The sequence below is a fragment of the Nanorana parkeri genome, unplaced genomic scaffold, assembly GCF_000935625.1.
Source record: "Nanorana parkeri isolate BGI_ZX_2015 unplaced genomic scaffold, ASM93562v1 scaffold99, whole genome shotgun sequence".
NCBI classification, from domain to species: Eukaryota; Metazoa; Chordata; class Amphibia; order Anura; family Dicroglossidae; genus Nanorana; species Nanorana parkeri.
Window position 1 is genome coordinate 2,157,710 of NW_017306367.1, and position 17,278 is coordinate 2,174,987.

At 41.3% G+C, this 17,278-nt stretch overlaps 1 protein-coding gene across 1 annotated transcript in view; it reads left to right on the forward strand.

Annotated features, from left to right (window-relative positions):
* The first annotated feature begins 644 nt into the window (after positions 1-644).
* Positions 645-17,278, forward strand: part of LRP5 (LDL receptor related protein 5) — a 153,209-nt gene continuing 136,575 nt past the window's right edge. The window contains exon 1 of the mRNA XM_018552882.1: positions 645-850. Within this exon, the coding sequence (XP_018408384.1) occupies positions 793-850 (58 nt within the window). The 5' untranslated portion in view covers positions 645-792. The remainder of the gene's footprint in view (positions 851-17,278) is intronic.

Here is a 17,278-nt window from a genome sequence, read left to right on the forward strand (position 1 = left end):
TTTTGCATACACATTTATGTGTATTTTTGATGCGTTTTATATAAAGTGCATTTTGATGAGTTTCTCTGCATTCCAGTGTGAAAAAAATGCATGCTGCTGTACTTTTTCTGAAAGCTCTGGATCTGAACACAATAGTGTGAACTAGCCTCATTGAAAACCATTGGAATTACTGTGTAAGTGTTTTTGGTGCAGATCACTTGTGGCTGACGTTGTGGCTGATCACTTTGCAAAGTGTAAGTTTATTAAGCTTAGTACATAAAGGGAAGCAATGAGTCTACTTTGATCATGTGCATAAAAAATAATTTTTTTCATTTCCCTTGTACGTAATTAGATTGAAATGTGAGCACTGCGTTTCTTTACTGTATTTACATAGTACAATCTCTTTTCTGAGTCTTTAGTAATTCAGCCCCATTGCATTGACTAGCCTCGGTCATTTTGAAATGTGCACATCTAAAGGGATGCGAGGGATGCCTTCATTACTGCACTACTAGTGGAAGTTGGGACGTGGGCGTGTCCGTGTTACTAATGTCATTGGAAAGTGGGCGCGGTGTGGTTGAGTGACAGCCGTTGAGCTAATGGTCGCCAGGAGGCGTGTCCTGTAGCTGGAGGGCGCAGCCAGACTGGGTAAGGTGTGCGGAGGGGAGGAGGTGAGACATAGCAAGCAGCGTCCGTCCGTGGAGCAGTCGGGAGAAGGAGAGGCGGGACTGGAGGAGGGGGTGCGAGGCCATGGGAGCTGCCTGAGCCAGCCGAAGCAGACGCAGGGGAGGGGGGCACACGGCCAGGAAGAAGAAGATGGGCGCTCTGCTGGACGTGCTCCTTGTCGTCTTGTCCACTTTGGTCTGTGTCCGGGGTGAGTGTTCCTTGTCCGAGGTGTTCTTTCTCTGATGCCATGTGTGCGGAGCTGAGAGGGGGGAGATCGGCAGCTGCTGTGGAAGGGGAGAGAGGAGGGGGCTGTGTGCACAGGACCATAAAAAGTAAACTATGTACAAGTCCCATCATGACTTCTCTCACTCATCCCCGTGCTACTCTGCTCAAGTATTATTACATAGGGGGAGATGGGACTGCAGAGCCCAAACTTGTCCAACACAAGACCTGGAGACTGGCAGTCCCCTCTGTGTACATGGCAATGTCGTGTCTTCAGTGCTGGAGGAAGGTTCTGAATCTTGTTCTAATTCTATGCTGTTTACTAACACAGACAAGTCAAGTGTCCTCTGTAGTCACTTCATCATACAAGATGATCTGATCACCTCCTGTGTGACCTATGGACAGGGGCTGCATTGATTACTATCTGACATGCGGAGAGGTTCAGGCTGCATTCACACCAGAGCAGATCCTGGTGTGCGTTCAGCTTTTTTCGGTGCGTTTTTACATGTGTAGATGCACGTTTTTAAAGCATTTTCCAAGCTTTGTTCACAAGTGTCAACCTTCAGATGTTTGTTTTTAGCCAACGGAAAGAAGTTGTAGAGGAGAAGAGCACAAAAATGCCCATAGATGCGTTTGTTGTGCGTTTACAGGTGTCTCCAATAAAGCTCCATGCGACTGAACGTAGACATTTGCGCAGCCACAATAGAAAAGAATGGAATTGTGATGTTGAACTTAGTTGTGCATAGGAAAAGAAAACGCTGCAGTGTGAATGGGGGTTTCATTAAAACATTGAGGTTTTGCAGGGTTATCAGTGACAGGTCCACTTGTGGCAGTTGTGTTGGACTTATTTGTTTTCATGTCACAATGACACTTTTAGTAAATATGTTCTACTTGCAAATGTTGTTCTTATTCTTTTTTTTGTAGTTGAGTGTTGATTTGTTTACAAACGCTACACTGACAGATGTTCTTTGTGTACTGCTGTCTTTCTGTAGAATAACTGGGTTTGATTGAATGCTCCTAGAGATACATGGCAGAGGAAAGTGAGATCTGCCTGTCCTCAGATTGCAGGGTGCAGCCACGATGCTGTATATGGTGAGGTGTGTCCAAACAATAAAAGATGAAAGATTTCCCGGCTGGGAAGAAGAAGAAATCTTTGGGCTTGTTCACACCATCACCATTGAGCAGCGTTGCCTAATGGAGTGCCAACGCACAGACAGGGCAAAAAGCCTGATGTCCTATGGCTTCAGTCCACACCAATGTGTCAGGTGGAGAGCACTGTAAAAGAATAGGACCTGTAGCATTTTGCGCAGTGACTTCCGATGCATTGCAGCACATGGTAAGTGAATTTAGTAAAAGATAAAAACACAATGCAAGTTAAAATCACATGCCAGCTCTTGTGCGTTTAACCTTGCGCTTGACAAGCCTGTAGACTGATCTTGCACTGTGATTCAGATGCATTACTTTGTATATTCTGTGTGATTGTCTTTTTTTGTAATCACTTGTGTTGGCGTTGCTTTTGAATAGAACATTAACTGTGGCATTTGGTCAGAAGCGCCCAGCAGCCTCCTGAAATGTTATGATTTTTGTTTTCACGCTGGACTTTCATTCGTGTTTGGGATTATCAATGAGCTTCTGCAGAATAAACTCTTTGCATCTAATCTAAACAAAAATCTGATTCAGTGGAGAATCAATACAACATTTTTTTTAATGTGACAAACTTGGATACATTTAAAGTATGCAGTGCAGCCTTTCTCAACAAGGGTTCCTCCAGAGGTTGTTAGGGGTTTCTTGTGCAATAAACAATTTCTGACTCTTAGATAAGAAACCCCTATCGTCAATGATCTTTTCAGAAATCTCTATGGGCAGCATTCTTCCCAATAAGAGTTCTCTTCACTGACCACCAGTGTAATAGGGCCCTTTGCTGCCAGCCAATGTAAGGGGCACTTCTCCCATATCTGTCAATGTAAGGGTTCACTTTTTTCACTGACCATCAATGTAAGGGAACACTTCTCCCATAGCCGTCAATGTAAGGGGTCACTTTTCCACTGACCACCAATGTAAGGGGCACTTCTCCCATAGCCGTCAATGTAAGGCAGTGGCGGAACTACCAGGGTCACAGAGGTCGCAGCCGTGACTGGGCCCTTGAGTTCCGCCACTTGGAGGGGGCCCAGGACAGGAGGAAGGGGCCCCTGGTGACCGCTGAAAGGAGGTCCTGCTTGTATCATTTCAGAAAAATTATAGTTTTCAGCGTCTACTCATGTTGTGTCCCCAGTTGGATCAGTGCTGGCAAATTTCCCATCGGTGTTGCATGAGACAATTTCCACACTGGTTTGATTAAATGGTTGGAGCAAGCTGTTGGTTGGAAGATAAGTCAATGGGCAGGACAATGGCAGACATATAGAGATATGTCTGTCTTTGAATAGCGTGCCAGGTTTTGATGGGTTTTTTCACGCACCTTGCATGTGAAGAGGGAGTAGTGATGTTTCTGCAGTCAACCACTTCTTTCCTTTTTCTCTGTCCAACCATATGTAGATGTCCTTCAGGTGCTGATGCCATGTGGATCGCAGGTGCCTATGCTTTAATTTCTACACTTCCTAATAACACTTAACAATGCGAGGACTTGCCACACTGCTTGAAAATGGGTAGTAAGTGACTAGCACAACAGAATGGCTGGGTTGAACATATACCAACTGAAGCCACATAACCTTAAAAAAAGAAAAAACTAATTGTGTGGGCGCCTGTGGCTTGGGAGGCATTTCAGCTGACTATCTTTTGATTTTACATATTTGTCCATCCCAGTGGTGGACTGTTTTTTTTTAGTTTGGTTAATGCAACCAAATTGTTCTAGATAAAGTGGTCAGTATTAATAGATGGAACATCATCATCCTAACAAAGCCAAATTATCATTGAAGCCAGCTTGCCAATATGTTTTGTTTGAAATGGAAAACCACACAAAGCAGTAGAAGTAATAATAATTGTTACCAGTTGTTACTGCCATAGCTGCCCATCCAATTTCACCTTCAGAGTGGTCACAATGTTAAAGGATAATTGGTTTGTGGAAATTACAACTTTTACTTGGTAAACGTGCCATCAAGAAAAGAGCATTTGGGCATTCCAGATTTCATTAATTAGTCAAAGCAACGTGTCCTTCTACCTCTAAGTCTGTTAGTGTTATATTAGAGTTACAATGTAAAAATAAATGTACTCTGGTAGCTGCTAATTATCTGCTCTTACAGTGCTGAGCTGCATGAAAAGCTTGGAAAATATGAAAAGTGCAATTTTCTATTTTTCCTGAATTAAAATGTCTACTCTATGGAGTATGATACCGTTCATGAATTATGATTGCCTGACTTTAATTGGGTCATTTTCTGTAGATCGGGTCTGCATGTTAATATTCAGGTAAATAATGATGACTAAATCTGCATAACTTTGATTTGCTCTGTCTACTTCAAAAGTGTTTGAGATGTCAACAATTTGATTCTGAAACCTCTATTTTCATCTGCGTGTTGAATGTTCAAAGAAATATGCATGGTCTCTATATTTCTATACAACACTATGATCTTGCCTCCTTTTATAATCCATTTGTATAAAATAATAGGGATGCACCGAAATTAAATTTTTAAACTGGATTATTAATATTTGTCAGGCTGAAACTGAAAATGACTTTTTTTTTTTTTTTTCTCAACCATTTTAAAATATTTTTGTATTTTATTTATTTTTTACTTTACTGTTACAGACCCCTGATATTTTCCCTTTTTAAATAGGGAGTCCTAAATCATCTTTTTTTTTTTGCAGCCCCTGTTATGAATGAACATGAGATGAATGAACTGGAGAAGATAGTATGTCAACAATCATGAATGAACAGGAAGTGATGTGAAGCACTTCCTATTCATTCATATTTTGGGTACCCAGTAACTAAATACTATATCATACCAATGAGTAGTACATGGAAGGATCAGCAAATATTTCACATATTTTCTTATCCTCCCCGCTACCCATCCTGAACCGTGTTGCCCCAAACCGATGTTTTAGGCCAGCAAGATTAAAGGAAAACTATGAGGTGAGTGATTTTTCACTCAACCTCATAGCTCGAGCCAACTTGTGACAATTAAACTGTCACACGTCGGCTCTATAGATCGGCAAGTGAGTGAACGCATACCGTCGCTCTCTCACTTTCCGATCAGCTCCCTGCAGAGACTGACAGTCACCGCTCCCCACAGGGATTCCCCCCCCCCCTCTCCGGTCTTCTAGCGATGACTGGAGAAACGGATGGGGGGGGGGAATGGGGGGGAATAGACCATGCCTATTTCACATATTTTCTTATCCTCCCTGCTACCCATCCTGAACCGTGTTGCCCCTCCCGCAGCTCCCCACTGACACCATCAGTCCTGAGAGCTTTCTCTTCCCCGCTGGGTGACGGAAGCTGGATCAGCTCTGTACCATCCGATACCCTGACACAGGGAGAGCAGTGGGGATCAGAGGGGATACAGACCAAAGCTTGCAGCCGGCTCCCAGCGGGGAGGAGAGAAGCTGGGAATGCACCGCATTTTTGGCCTTTTTTTTTTTTTCTTTACTAACGGCATTTTGCCCATAGTATCATTTTCGGCCGAATGTTTTGACAGTTGACATTTTGGTGCCTCAATATAAAATAGGTTTATAACTTCTGCAGTGATCATGTTTTGTGGAAAAGAAAAGTGAGTAGTTAGCTTGCTTTTTCTTATTTCTGGTCTACGTTGCCTATTCTTCCTACGTTGTCTAATTCTGTATATCTTAGTGACTTATTGTGTAATATAACATTAGTTTTTAGGCTATAATTGTAGGATTGTAATTTACTTATAAATATTGTATATTCGTGTAGAGTTCATTGTACATTTACATGCCATATTTTATTTTAGATATAGAGGCGTTTTTTTTATTGCATACACTGTATCTGAAAAGTTGTGGTAACTTGTTAGATTAGTAAGACACCCTATTTTTGTAACTTGTTAATCATGTAATTTACATAAACTGAAAATGGAATTGGTTACATTTTGAAACTATCCATTGAATATATTCATGATTCTTGATGCAGTCCGTGGATGTTTTAGGCCAGCAAGATTAAAGGAAAACTATGAGGTGAGTGATTTTCACTCAACCTCATAGCTCGAGGTTGGGGGGGTTGGCTCTGCTCTGGCTCTGCCTCCTAGATAGGCAAAACCAGCTGTCACTCATGCAGCTGGGTGGATCTCAACAGCATTGTTGGGATTCGTCCCGGCTGTGGTACTCTCATGCTATAGCCCGCTATATACTGAGCTTTGCGTCACGGGAGGATGCTAGTATATGTCCCCCCATGACCCTTAAGAGAACTATGGGATAAAAAGGTTACCCCATAGTTCTTTTAAATCTGTGTTAGTTTATAAACATTTACAGTACATGGTGGCTATGATTTAGGCTGGTCATACAATGTGTTTTTTTTTTTTTATTATTATTTATATCCACGGGGTGTGAACAAGAAAAAAGACTGAAAAATTGACTTTTGTTGAACAGTGGGGTCGCGAAGGGAAATTCGACCAGTGTATGCTCAGCTATAGTTTAAGACATTCCCATTTCCGGAAAGAAAGTAGGAAAGTCCTTCCATTGCTTTCAGCGGGATTAGGACGTTGATTTGTTTCAGCTGAAGAGGGTGGGGGAACCTCTGGCCGGGTCACCGCTATTTTTTGAGCAAGAACATTGCCTATCTAATACCGTTATACTAGAGGAAAATCCCTTAGAGCTGCAATCCACCATCTTCTTCCAAACCGTGGGAAAAAATTAATGCTAACTGTGCAAGTGCTAACCTCCTATAGATTAGTTACCATATTACAAAATTTTTTGCAATAGTTACTCTTAACCTGCACCCTTCAACAATTATATTTTAAGCACATTAATATTTAATTTTGGCTGGCATTTGAACGATGTGATCAATTCATTTTAAAACAAAAAAACAAACAAAAAAAAGTTTTTAGCTCAGTTTGATTGGTAGCCAGTAGGGTAACTGGAATAATGATACTTCATTCATTGAACAATGATACTTCATTCATTGAACATCAGTGGTCCACAAACCAGCTAAGAACCACCACTGTAAACTACTAACTACTGTTCATTACCTCTTCTAAAATTCAACTTGCTGTGTTCCCGTTGCCCCACTTTGTCTTTGAAAAATATTCTGAAAGTTATAGCTCCAATTGCTAGTAAACCACATGACCTTTACTTTGGTCTCTGGTTTTGGGGAATGCTGGACAACATGGTGATGTAATCTGCATGGGGTTCTGTATGTTGTCCCCGCGTTTGCATTGGTTTCCTCTGGTTGGTTCTTTTTCTATTTCCACTTTAGCTGCAGTTTCAGTTAAGTAGCATGTTTTATGTATACAAATTTAAAATTTGAGACGTGTGTACACTATAATTCTCACCAGACACTTGTACAGATGGAATGCAGTTACTACACCAGCACTGTTATCCTCATATAAATGTCCAGGAATACCTGATGAGACACCGAACCAATACATTGCATGTGTTTTTTTTTGTTTAATGCTTTGCAATGGTTTCTCTTTCAATACTTTGGATCCAATCACATCTAGCGATTGCGTTTTCCACGTGGTTTTCTGTGTGGAAGACCGCACAGCACGAAAGCGCTAAAATGTTTACATCTGCACGGATTCCGCTCATTTGCGGCCATTTATTTACCTGTGAAGGTGCGGAATCCGCCCCTGAAATCGTGCTTGGGCTAGTTTGCAGGACCGCAAAAATCTGAACAATGCACATTTTAAATGCATTTTTTAAAATGTTTTTAAAGCAGTCCCGTGCATATTCGTAGGCGGAAAACACGCGGAAAACAGTTTGTGTGAATGGAGCCTAACAAACAAATCTGTGCTGCCATTGTGGAATCCACTCTTGATATCTGGATATGCGCAAGGTTACATATTGCACAGTGCTCTGGTTTAGGTCCATGCTTCTCAGAAGGCAAGCATTTTGCTTGCTTGGAGAACCTGTGATGAGGGCATCTTGTCCTTACAGATCTCTGTTCCTTATCCACAGGCAATTGAATGTACAAGGAATTAGAGCTGCAACAGTTATTCGATTTAGTCGATTCAAATCGACGATTGAAAACGTTGGCAACGTTTTGCGATCGTCGATTTGTGGGCTATCAATTGATTAGCCTGTCCGGGGCTCCACACACGGCCTGAGTCACACGTCACACGCTGCTTCCGCTGCACCTGACGGGCCCACGCCGCCGCATAAGCCACGCCCACCGCTGGTCTCTTCCTCGCCGTGAGCTCCCTCAGCCGCGGCATAAGCAACGCCCACCGCACGCTGAGGACATGCGTCTGGCCCTCTCCTCCCGGTGAGCTTCCCGACTTGCCGCTGCCCGCCGACAACCAACAACGCCGCTGCCCGCCGACCACACCGTCATTCAAAGTAAGTCGAGATCGGCCGGGAACTTTTTAATGTTTCCTGTTGTGTTAAGGGACATGTGGCCATATTATTACTACTATATACTGTACATATTGAGCTTACTTGTATTCTTTGTAGCCAAATAGGATTTGGGTAATACCGTGTATGGTGGAATTGAATTTTGCAGGGCCCTGAATCCAGTATTGGTATTAAATGTGTGCTTCGTGTAAATGGTATTTGCTATAGGTGCTGGCTGTTTGTTTTTGAGTGGCAGTTGTACAGCTCTGATTTATTTTTTGGCTACAATTTTACAGAAAAGGATACCGTTGCTGAATGGAATTAAAATTGTGGCATTGGCCTTGAGTGACAGCACTACATTTCATTTTTTTTTATTAAGCTTCATGAAGGCTTCTAAACAGGCACTTTGTTTTATTATATAATCTTTTACAAAAGCTAAATACTCATTGGTGGCATTTGTGAGAAGCTGTCTTTATGCATTTGAGGATAAATAGTGGCTTTGGGAAAATCCAGTAAAAAATGTGTTTGCACGACTAATTAAACTGTTTAAAGTTTAGCAGCTAAATATTGTGACTCTAGCTGACTAAAATTATTATTTTTTCATTAAAAAGGGATATTAAGCATGTATTTGCACAATAACCTTATAGTGATTGCTGTCGGGAGCTAAGTAAGGAGCCAAGAAACCACTAATACCGTATGTATTTAAACATTGCAATGAAGTGGCAGTTAAAGCCAAGCGCCAGCCAGCACTTTTTTTCCTACACTGTGCCCCTAATTTCCTGTCTGTGGGGGAAATCACCCCAGTGCATTCATATACCTAATCCTAAACCTTCCATACTGTATTCGTTTTTTTCTATCTATCTATTGATATGGTACCACACAAACGCTTGCAACACAAGCTGAGGGCTATGGGCATAGATGAGGGGGGGTGTACGTGGATAGGGAACGGGTCCAGAGGGTATCTGTAAATGGCACCTTTTCAGACTGGGCTAGTGTAATGAGCGGTGTGCCTCAGGGTTCTGTGCTGGGTCCCATATTGTTCAACTTATTTATTAATGACATCGGGGAGGGTGTTAACAGCGATATTTCCGTGTTTGCGGACGACACCAAAATTGGGAGGGTAATAGACACAGACTTAGACATAACATTACAGGAGGACCTGGCTAAAATAGGGGAGTGGGCATTAATGTGGCAGATGAGGTTTAATGTCGATAAATGCAAAGTAATGCACCTTGGAATAAAAAATATACAAATGGGTTATACAATTATGTGTATGCCGCTAGGGAAGTCAGAAATGGAGAAGGATTTGGGGGTCATTGTAGACCACAAACTGAAAGGTAGTTTGCAGTGCCAGGCTGCTGTAAACAAAGCTAGCAGGGTCTTGTCCTGTATTAAAAAGGGGATGTATTGCAGGGACAAGTCTATAATTTTGCCACTTTATAGATCATTGGTTCGACCTCATCTGGAGTACGCGGTCCAGTTCTGGTCACCAGTACTAAGAAAAGATGTCCTTGAGTTGGAAAAAGTCCAGCGAAGGGCAACCAAACTAATTAGGGGTATGGAGGACCAGAGCTACGAGACGAGGCTACTAAATTTAAACATGTTCACATTAGAGGTGAGGAGATTAAGGGGGGATATGATTTCCATGTACAAAATGTTTAATGGTGGTAGCAACATTAGCGATAAACTGTTTAAAATTAACTCCGTTACAAAAACTAGAGGCCATCACCTAAAATTGGTGGAAAAAAAATTCCAGCACAAGGGGCGAAGGGGGTTCTTCACAGTAAGATCAGTTAGGGTCTGGAACTCACTGCCACAGGCGGTGATTTCAGCAAATAATGTGGAATTGTTCAAGAAACTTTTGGACGATTTTTTAAGGCACCGTAATATACAGGTGTACAGGTACTCCTAGAATGAGATCCTAATAGGTTGGACTTGATGGACTAATGTCTTTATTCAACCTCAAATACTATGTAACTATCCAATCAATAAGATGGCTGGTGTAAACTTTGCCAGTTTTTGCATCTTTACAATGATAGTGTTATAATTGTTATTCTATGGACCATTTCCATATGAAACAGGAAGCAGGTATATACAATAGTCAAAGGGGAAATGGCAGAATTATTTTTCATGATTTTTAAGCACTTTTAATATTTACTATGTGGTCCTCCTTTTTTGAGCAGTCCCTACATGGTCCTTTTCTTTGAAGCCAGACCTTCTGCTGCAGGAGCCAGTCTTGGGACTGAGCAGTGTTTTTGTCCTTTGGCATGCCAGCATCTTCTGAAGTTGTGTAGATAAACCAGTACTGGACAAATCCTAGGAGCCAGGTAGCCAGTGTTCCTTAAACAATACAGCTGGTGCCAAACAATTGAGTTTTTCTGTAGTTTTTATTGGTGTTGTCTCCTGCTTTTGAAAGAGTGACTCCAGAATTCAATATTAATTTGTCCACCCCTGATATACAACAAGCCTGTCTAATGTCTATAGTAAGCAAATACTGTCTCCGTCACTAGATCAGTGCCTGCTCCTGCTATTACCACAGTTTTTAGGTTGGGCCCGGTGCATGTGAGACAGGTCCAGAGAATGCCAGGGACAGAGGATATAAACACTGGTCAGTCCCTGATGAGTTTGCCTGAGGTTTGTACTACTGTTTAGGAATGTATGACGGGAGCAGTGTTGGTAAAATGAAAAAAGTGCACTTTCCCCTCAAGTCTTTTTAATGCCAGCACTTATTTTTCAGTAACCCAGACAATGTGCCTGGGTGGACTGCAGTAATAAAAACACCCTAGGGGACATGATAAAGACAGGTGTTGTCAAGCATTCATCTGGAACTGAAATCGCAAACCAATTTTCTATGTTATGGAGAACATTTAGAAATGGTATATGTGACTAAGCAGTACCATGAGAAAGTACACTTTGAGTGTGCCTAGGCCTCATAGCTATATAGGGTATGTGATGTGTGAGATCTAAGGCAGTGCTGTCCCTGACTGCTAGTTCCAGGAGATTTGGAGTGAGATTTGGTATTGTAACTACTGTGTTGCTCACAGTTCTCTGTGCTGGAGGCTCTGACACTAGGAAGCAAAGCCCTGTCTTTACCAAGATGGCTGCCTCCACTCAAAGACCGTGAAAAATAGGGTATAACAAGTCAGTAATGGGGAAAAGATCAGCTGCAGGAAGACCACCGGCATTACCGAGACTAGTCATTTGCTCTCTGCCTGACTTTTTTGGGGCACAGTTTACCTAAGTTCAGTTCCTTTTTAAAGACCCATGTTCTGATTATAGTGATCTTCAATCTCTAGTATACTGAGAAATAGTAAAATAGCAGTTTAACTACATATGTATCCAGACGAAACTGCTTCTTCCTTATCCTTCTGTTGATAGTCAAAATTCTGAGGCTTTAGGGACTAATGTTAAAGCACAACCAGCCAGTCAGTGGTACTACAGGAACACTGATCCTCTGTTATGCTATGGTCATGTGACTGAGATGCAATGCATTGCATATATGATCTCTTTTCCTCGCGAACAGTGTTCATAACTAGGGATGCACTAAAATTTCGGCCACCGAAACATATCGGCCGAAAATTGCACTTTTGGCAAAATGACTCTCTCCTCCCCCTGGGCGCTGCTCTGTGTCTCTTCTGTCACATTGCAGCATCCAGCAGGGAGGAGAGAAACTGTTGGGAGGAGAACGCTGTGAGCGTTTCACAGGAGGCCTGCACAGATCAGGAGACCGGTGTGTGGGCGGAGATGGCTGTCAGCTGTCACTGGAGACCGAGACAGTGGTGAGGGAGAAGAGTCAGCTGTCAAATGAGACAGAGCTCTCCACCCCGCACTGCCCGCTCAGCTGTGACAGCGAGTCAGGATGGAGACCGGTATACATACATTCATCGCTGAATGTTTGTAAATAACTGGATGTAGTATGAGTTACTATGTACCAGTTATGAATGAATAGAAAGTGATCTACATCACTTCCTATTCATTCATGATTGTGTACATAGTAACTCATACTATATCCACAATTTATGAATGAACAGGAACACTCAGTACAGTATAGAGGATTCCTGTTCATTCAGTGCTGGGGCTGATTAAAAAGAGATTGAGGACTCAATCTCTTTTTCTATTGTAAAAGGGAAATATCAGGGGTCTGTTTAGAACCCTGATGTATCCCAGAAGCCCCCAACAGTAAAGTTAAAAAAAAAATTTAATATAAATAAAAAAAATTAAAAGTTTAGAAAGAAAAATTAGAATAAAATATGTAATTTTCTTTAAAAAAAAAAAAAATCAGTTTCTGTCTCAAAATTTCATTTAGGTGCACCTCTATTTATAAAACCATTTTACTGTTTGTTGTATCTACAAAATGGTTAATTCTCTTAAAGTGGAAAGCTCCCTCCTGGTGACAACATATTCACCTGGCCTTCTTCCGGGTTGAGGATCTTCAGCCATTTTGATTGACCAGGCCAGATTGATGAAGCTCCCATGCATGTGCACAGGAGATCATTCATTGTGGTGCCGAGGTTCTCAAGAAGTTTGTGAACAAGCGGGTAAGTTTGCAGTATTGCAATAAAGAGGCCTGCCTGCTTGCATTTTTTTATGCTTACAAAATAAAAAAATATTGTTTCAGAATAATTATATATTTCAGAATAGGTAAAATGTCAGTTTTGAATGAGGTAGAAATGTATAAAATCTAGACACTTTCACATAGGTAACACAAAAGTTATTTATATCACTACAATGCTTTGTTCAGATTCATATTTGATGTTTTGCATACTGGCCGCCTTGTTCTCAGAGGGGTTAAATGAAAGGGAAGCTTGTTTCAAGTTGTTTAGTTGGCTATGCTCATGGGAATGTCTGCTGTCAGTCTCCTTGTGTTGAAATAAAGTTAAGTTTTCCAAATGGCAAACAATAGTTGTCTACATCAACTTTACTCCACTGCAAGAACTAGCGGCCAAGATAAACTCTAAAAAAGATCTGACGCGGGTAAGGATCTGCTTTTCTGAAACACAGCAAGAAGGAGTGTTTTGAAAGAGGAAGCTTGCTACTTTGAAATAGGAGCAAGCATACACTGTATAAACAAAGAGTAGAAAATTATTGGGATATATAGCTTTCACGGGGTTATTAAGAAACTGGATAAAGGCTCAGTTGTTTCCTAAATTGGTTTTAATGTTTCGGTTTACAGCATGATTTATAGTTGATTTATAGTTGTAGAATTGAGTAACACATTATCCTGGAGATTTGGAATTTTCAGGCTGCTAGAATTCTGTTTTTGGAGTGTAAGCCTTTCAGAAGGTAGCTTTTTACACTTTAGCTTTATAAAACAGCAGGTCCAAAATGACCTGACGTTTTTAGTTACAGCATATTCAAAGCACAGTGGAAATATTATTATTGGAATTCTCTGTTTTATACAAGTAAAATACATAAACTAACAGCATCAATGGCACAAGGGCTCTAGGCCAGTTATTTAGGCCTAGTTCACCACTAGCTTGTATAACAGCAGCTTTGTTGAAGCCTTTAAAGCACCCTTCAGCTCCAATTTGGAAATGGGAGTCCAAACTGTCACTTTAAAAAGGCTGCTAACAGTCTTCAGCAGGCTTTTAACAAGCATCCGGTTGTGCTGAAGCTTACAGTACTGAAACCAGTTAGCAGGTCAGCACTCCAATAAGATCTATGTTTAACATTCCCAAGCTAGAGCTGAAGGGTGCCTTTTAAAAGCTTCAACAAAGCTTTCTGAAAGCTCTGCAAATGCGTTTTAAAAGCTCACTGTTCACACTGCTCTTAAACAAGCTGAAGCCCGTGTGAACTAGTCTTTTGAAAGTGTTGAAGCCAACAAGTTAACATAATAGCCGAACAGCAAGCCTTTTTAAAAAGTTTAGAAAGTTTGAAGATTATTATTATAGGTATTTATATAGCACCAACAGTTTACACGGAGCTTTAAATGGTTGCACATTCACATCTAAGGTCCCTATCTCGCATGCATACATACAGGGCTCATTTTAGTTATATATCCTGCTCCATTGAGGAGTGTAGGGCCAAAATGAAATGCTTCCACTTCCTAGCTTTTGATTTGACCTGGTTCATCAACAGACTTGATATTATCATATTGACTTCGCTATCTGGATCAGTGTTTCCTCAAGATTAGTTTTGGAGGCTATACCCAGACCTCACTGGACTGGATATGCATGGGTAGTCTGCAATGTGACCTTTTAGGCACTGCTTTGTGGTCCCCTGCAACAGGTGGTACACTGCATTAGCAAAAATGCAGCAGGTCTGAGTTTGGGCCACTTGTGGTGCATTAGGCAGCCCGATCAAATGAATGGGCTGCTATAGCATAACGTAAGTTAATACCTTTTAGCTGCACTATATAAAACCACCATGGTCTGAAAGGGCTCTAAGCAAACACTTTCTTCTGCCTGCAGCCGCCTGATGGCATCATCTATGCCTAGGTAAAATTACTTATGCTCAAGTACTGAGTTTTATTGATGACATTTCTGAAAAACAATACTGTATATTGTGATGTGCCAAAGAAAAAATTAACGTAAAGTTTGTAAAGTTTACTGCAAGGGCCACATTACCTACTTACTACCTAAAGTTAAATTGTATCTTCAGGCAGTTACTGACATTTTTCATTTGGATTCATGACTGTTACTATGGATCTACTTTTGTGTTTCTAACAAACACTATATATCAACCAATATATTCTGAGCAAACAAAGAAATAACCCTGTAAGGCTTTGTATTTACGTTTTTGACTGAGCAATACAAGCAGGTTAAATTCAGCTTCAGTAGTCATTAAATCCAAGGTCAGCCATGCCCAATGTTCTTTAATGATAGATTTTACTGTACTATTGCAATTTAAATGACACCATTTGTGCTTTATAAACTGCATGCAACCATAACCTTTGTAGTCTGGTTATAATGTTTGTCTAGGGAACAGGACATATAGGACACTTGATTTCCTCAAAGTGTGATGCATTTCGCTTGTTGTTACTTCAGCTCTTGTACTTTGCATTACTTTGGTGTGATTGCTTTGTTTTCCTGGCTGTGATTTATATAGATGGTGTAGAGCAGAGGTCCACTACTTTTGTTGGCATGTCAACCATATAATGCAAAACTGTAGCCCTGGGAATGGCAGCAGCAGTTGCAATAATGTGCACGCATACCTCTGAGTTTGCCTTGCTCCATAGGGTGGCCAGTAGTGATGTAACTCCAGTGCATGCTTGATAGATTTGCACCATCCCTGCACTAGGCTCCATTTTTCAGTATCTGACAAATACCAGGAATGTACACTTCACTGTGCATGCAATAAAGGCAGGGTTAAGGTAGACCAATTTGATAGCAAACAGGAAATTGAGTTTTGTTTTTTTTTTGGCTGAAGGGACATCTCTTAAGTTCTTCTTTAAATATAGAGTATATGCAGTCCCTCTGAATTAAAAACAAAACACAGAAACCTATGTTAATTAGTTTACATATTATAATGAAATGAAGGACATGATGGGACCTAAAATGCTGTCTTGGCATACACGTCACTACAGCCCACACCAGTATACGTGACCAATTTTTGTTTAAACTAGTTCAACCATAAAGATTATTTTTTACTATTGTACATTACTAGGGGGCAAAGTTAAGAATGTGTGTATGCTACAGTAAATTGTATTTTCCTGGTTGGCTTATTGGTCCATTGATGTGATGCACAGAGCCTCATTGAGCATCTGTCAGAGGATGGGCCAACAGTGTTGCATTTGGAGCTGAATTTGCAGTTTCCAGGCTTGGACATGCACTGTGAATGTGTTTGTGAATGTGTAGCACTGTGGTGGACGCCATGGCAACTAAAAATCACTGTCTGGCTCTTGTCACTGAAGTTTTCTATTTGCAGTCTTATTGACTGCCATTTCTTTAGTCACCACTAGGAAGAATAACGGCTGATGATCAACATCTGGAGCATGATGCTTGTTGATTGGTCAGTTGTGTCTGATCACTTCCATGTGTAAACTCCGGCTGCTATTATGGTGAGAGCAGAGATCTTCTCATTATAGCTTCATTATACATCGTGTACTTACCGGAGAGAGAGAGTGTGCCAATACTTACCACGTGTGTCCCGGGAGCAGACTGATTAGTGCACTGCACTTTTGGACCCACGTTTTATATTTCATAATCTTCAGTGTCCTGGTGCTTCATATACTATTCTATCTGTAATCTAATATTCTGTATCGGGGCCATACATTGATATACTGCAGTGGTCAGTATTGGTCTCTACTTTTTATCTGCTGCAGCGCTTGTGTAGCAATTTTACAGAAGTTACCGGTTAATTTCGAAAGAAGCTCACAAGAGCTCACCCCGATTTGTAAAAACTCTGATTTTGCCTTTAGCTTTTCTGTCAAATGGCAGATTTTCCAAATTACAAGTCTTTACTAGACATGTTTCATGCTTTAGGAAGTATAGAATGTAGCTAAGTGTTACAAACTTAATGTGAAGTTACAGGAAACTTCTTTAGTGCATAGGGGAACACTCCAAAAAACATACAGGCCCAGCTCTGCCAAGCTTGCACTAATGTGTTAAGGTGCCCATACACCTTACGACCATCGCAAGACTTTTGAGGCGCCCTGAGGGGCGGGCTTCCGATGACCGCAATGCTGAACGGGCAGTGTGCGCTTGTGCACACCGTCCCATTCGGCATTTGTCTCCCGAGCACCGTTCAAACCAGCCAAAAATCGTAAGATTTTCGGCTAGTTTTCTAGCGTGTTCCTTAGACAAAAAACGTGCGACCGTACAGTAGAAACGGTCGCACGTCTTCATTCACACTACACTGCTTGTACGAGAATCGTGCAGTGTATGGGCACCTTAAGGCCCTTTTCACACGGGTTGATCAGGAGGGGATCTGTGCACAGAGTGTATAAAGTGTACCGCACAGCATTTCAGTCGTTGTAATGCTACCGTGCTCGTGCCGATGAGGATTGCCCGCCTTTTTGGGTTTGGTTCGTAGTACTGTACGTACA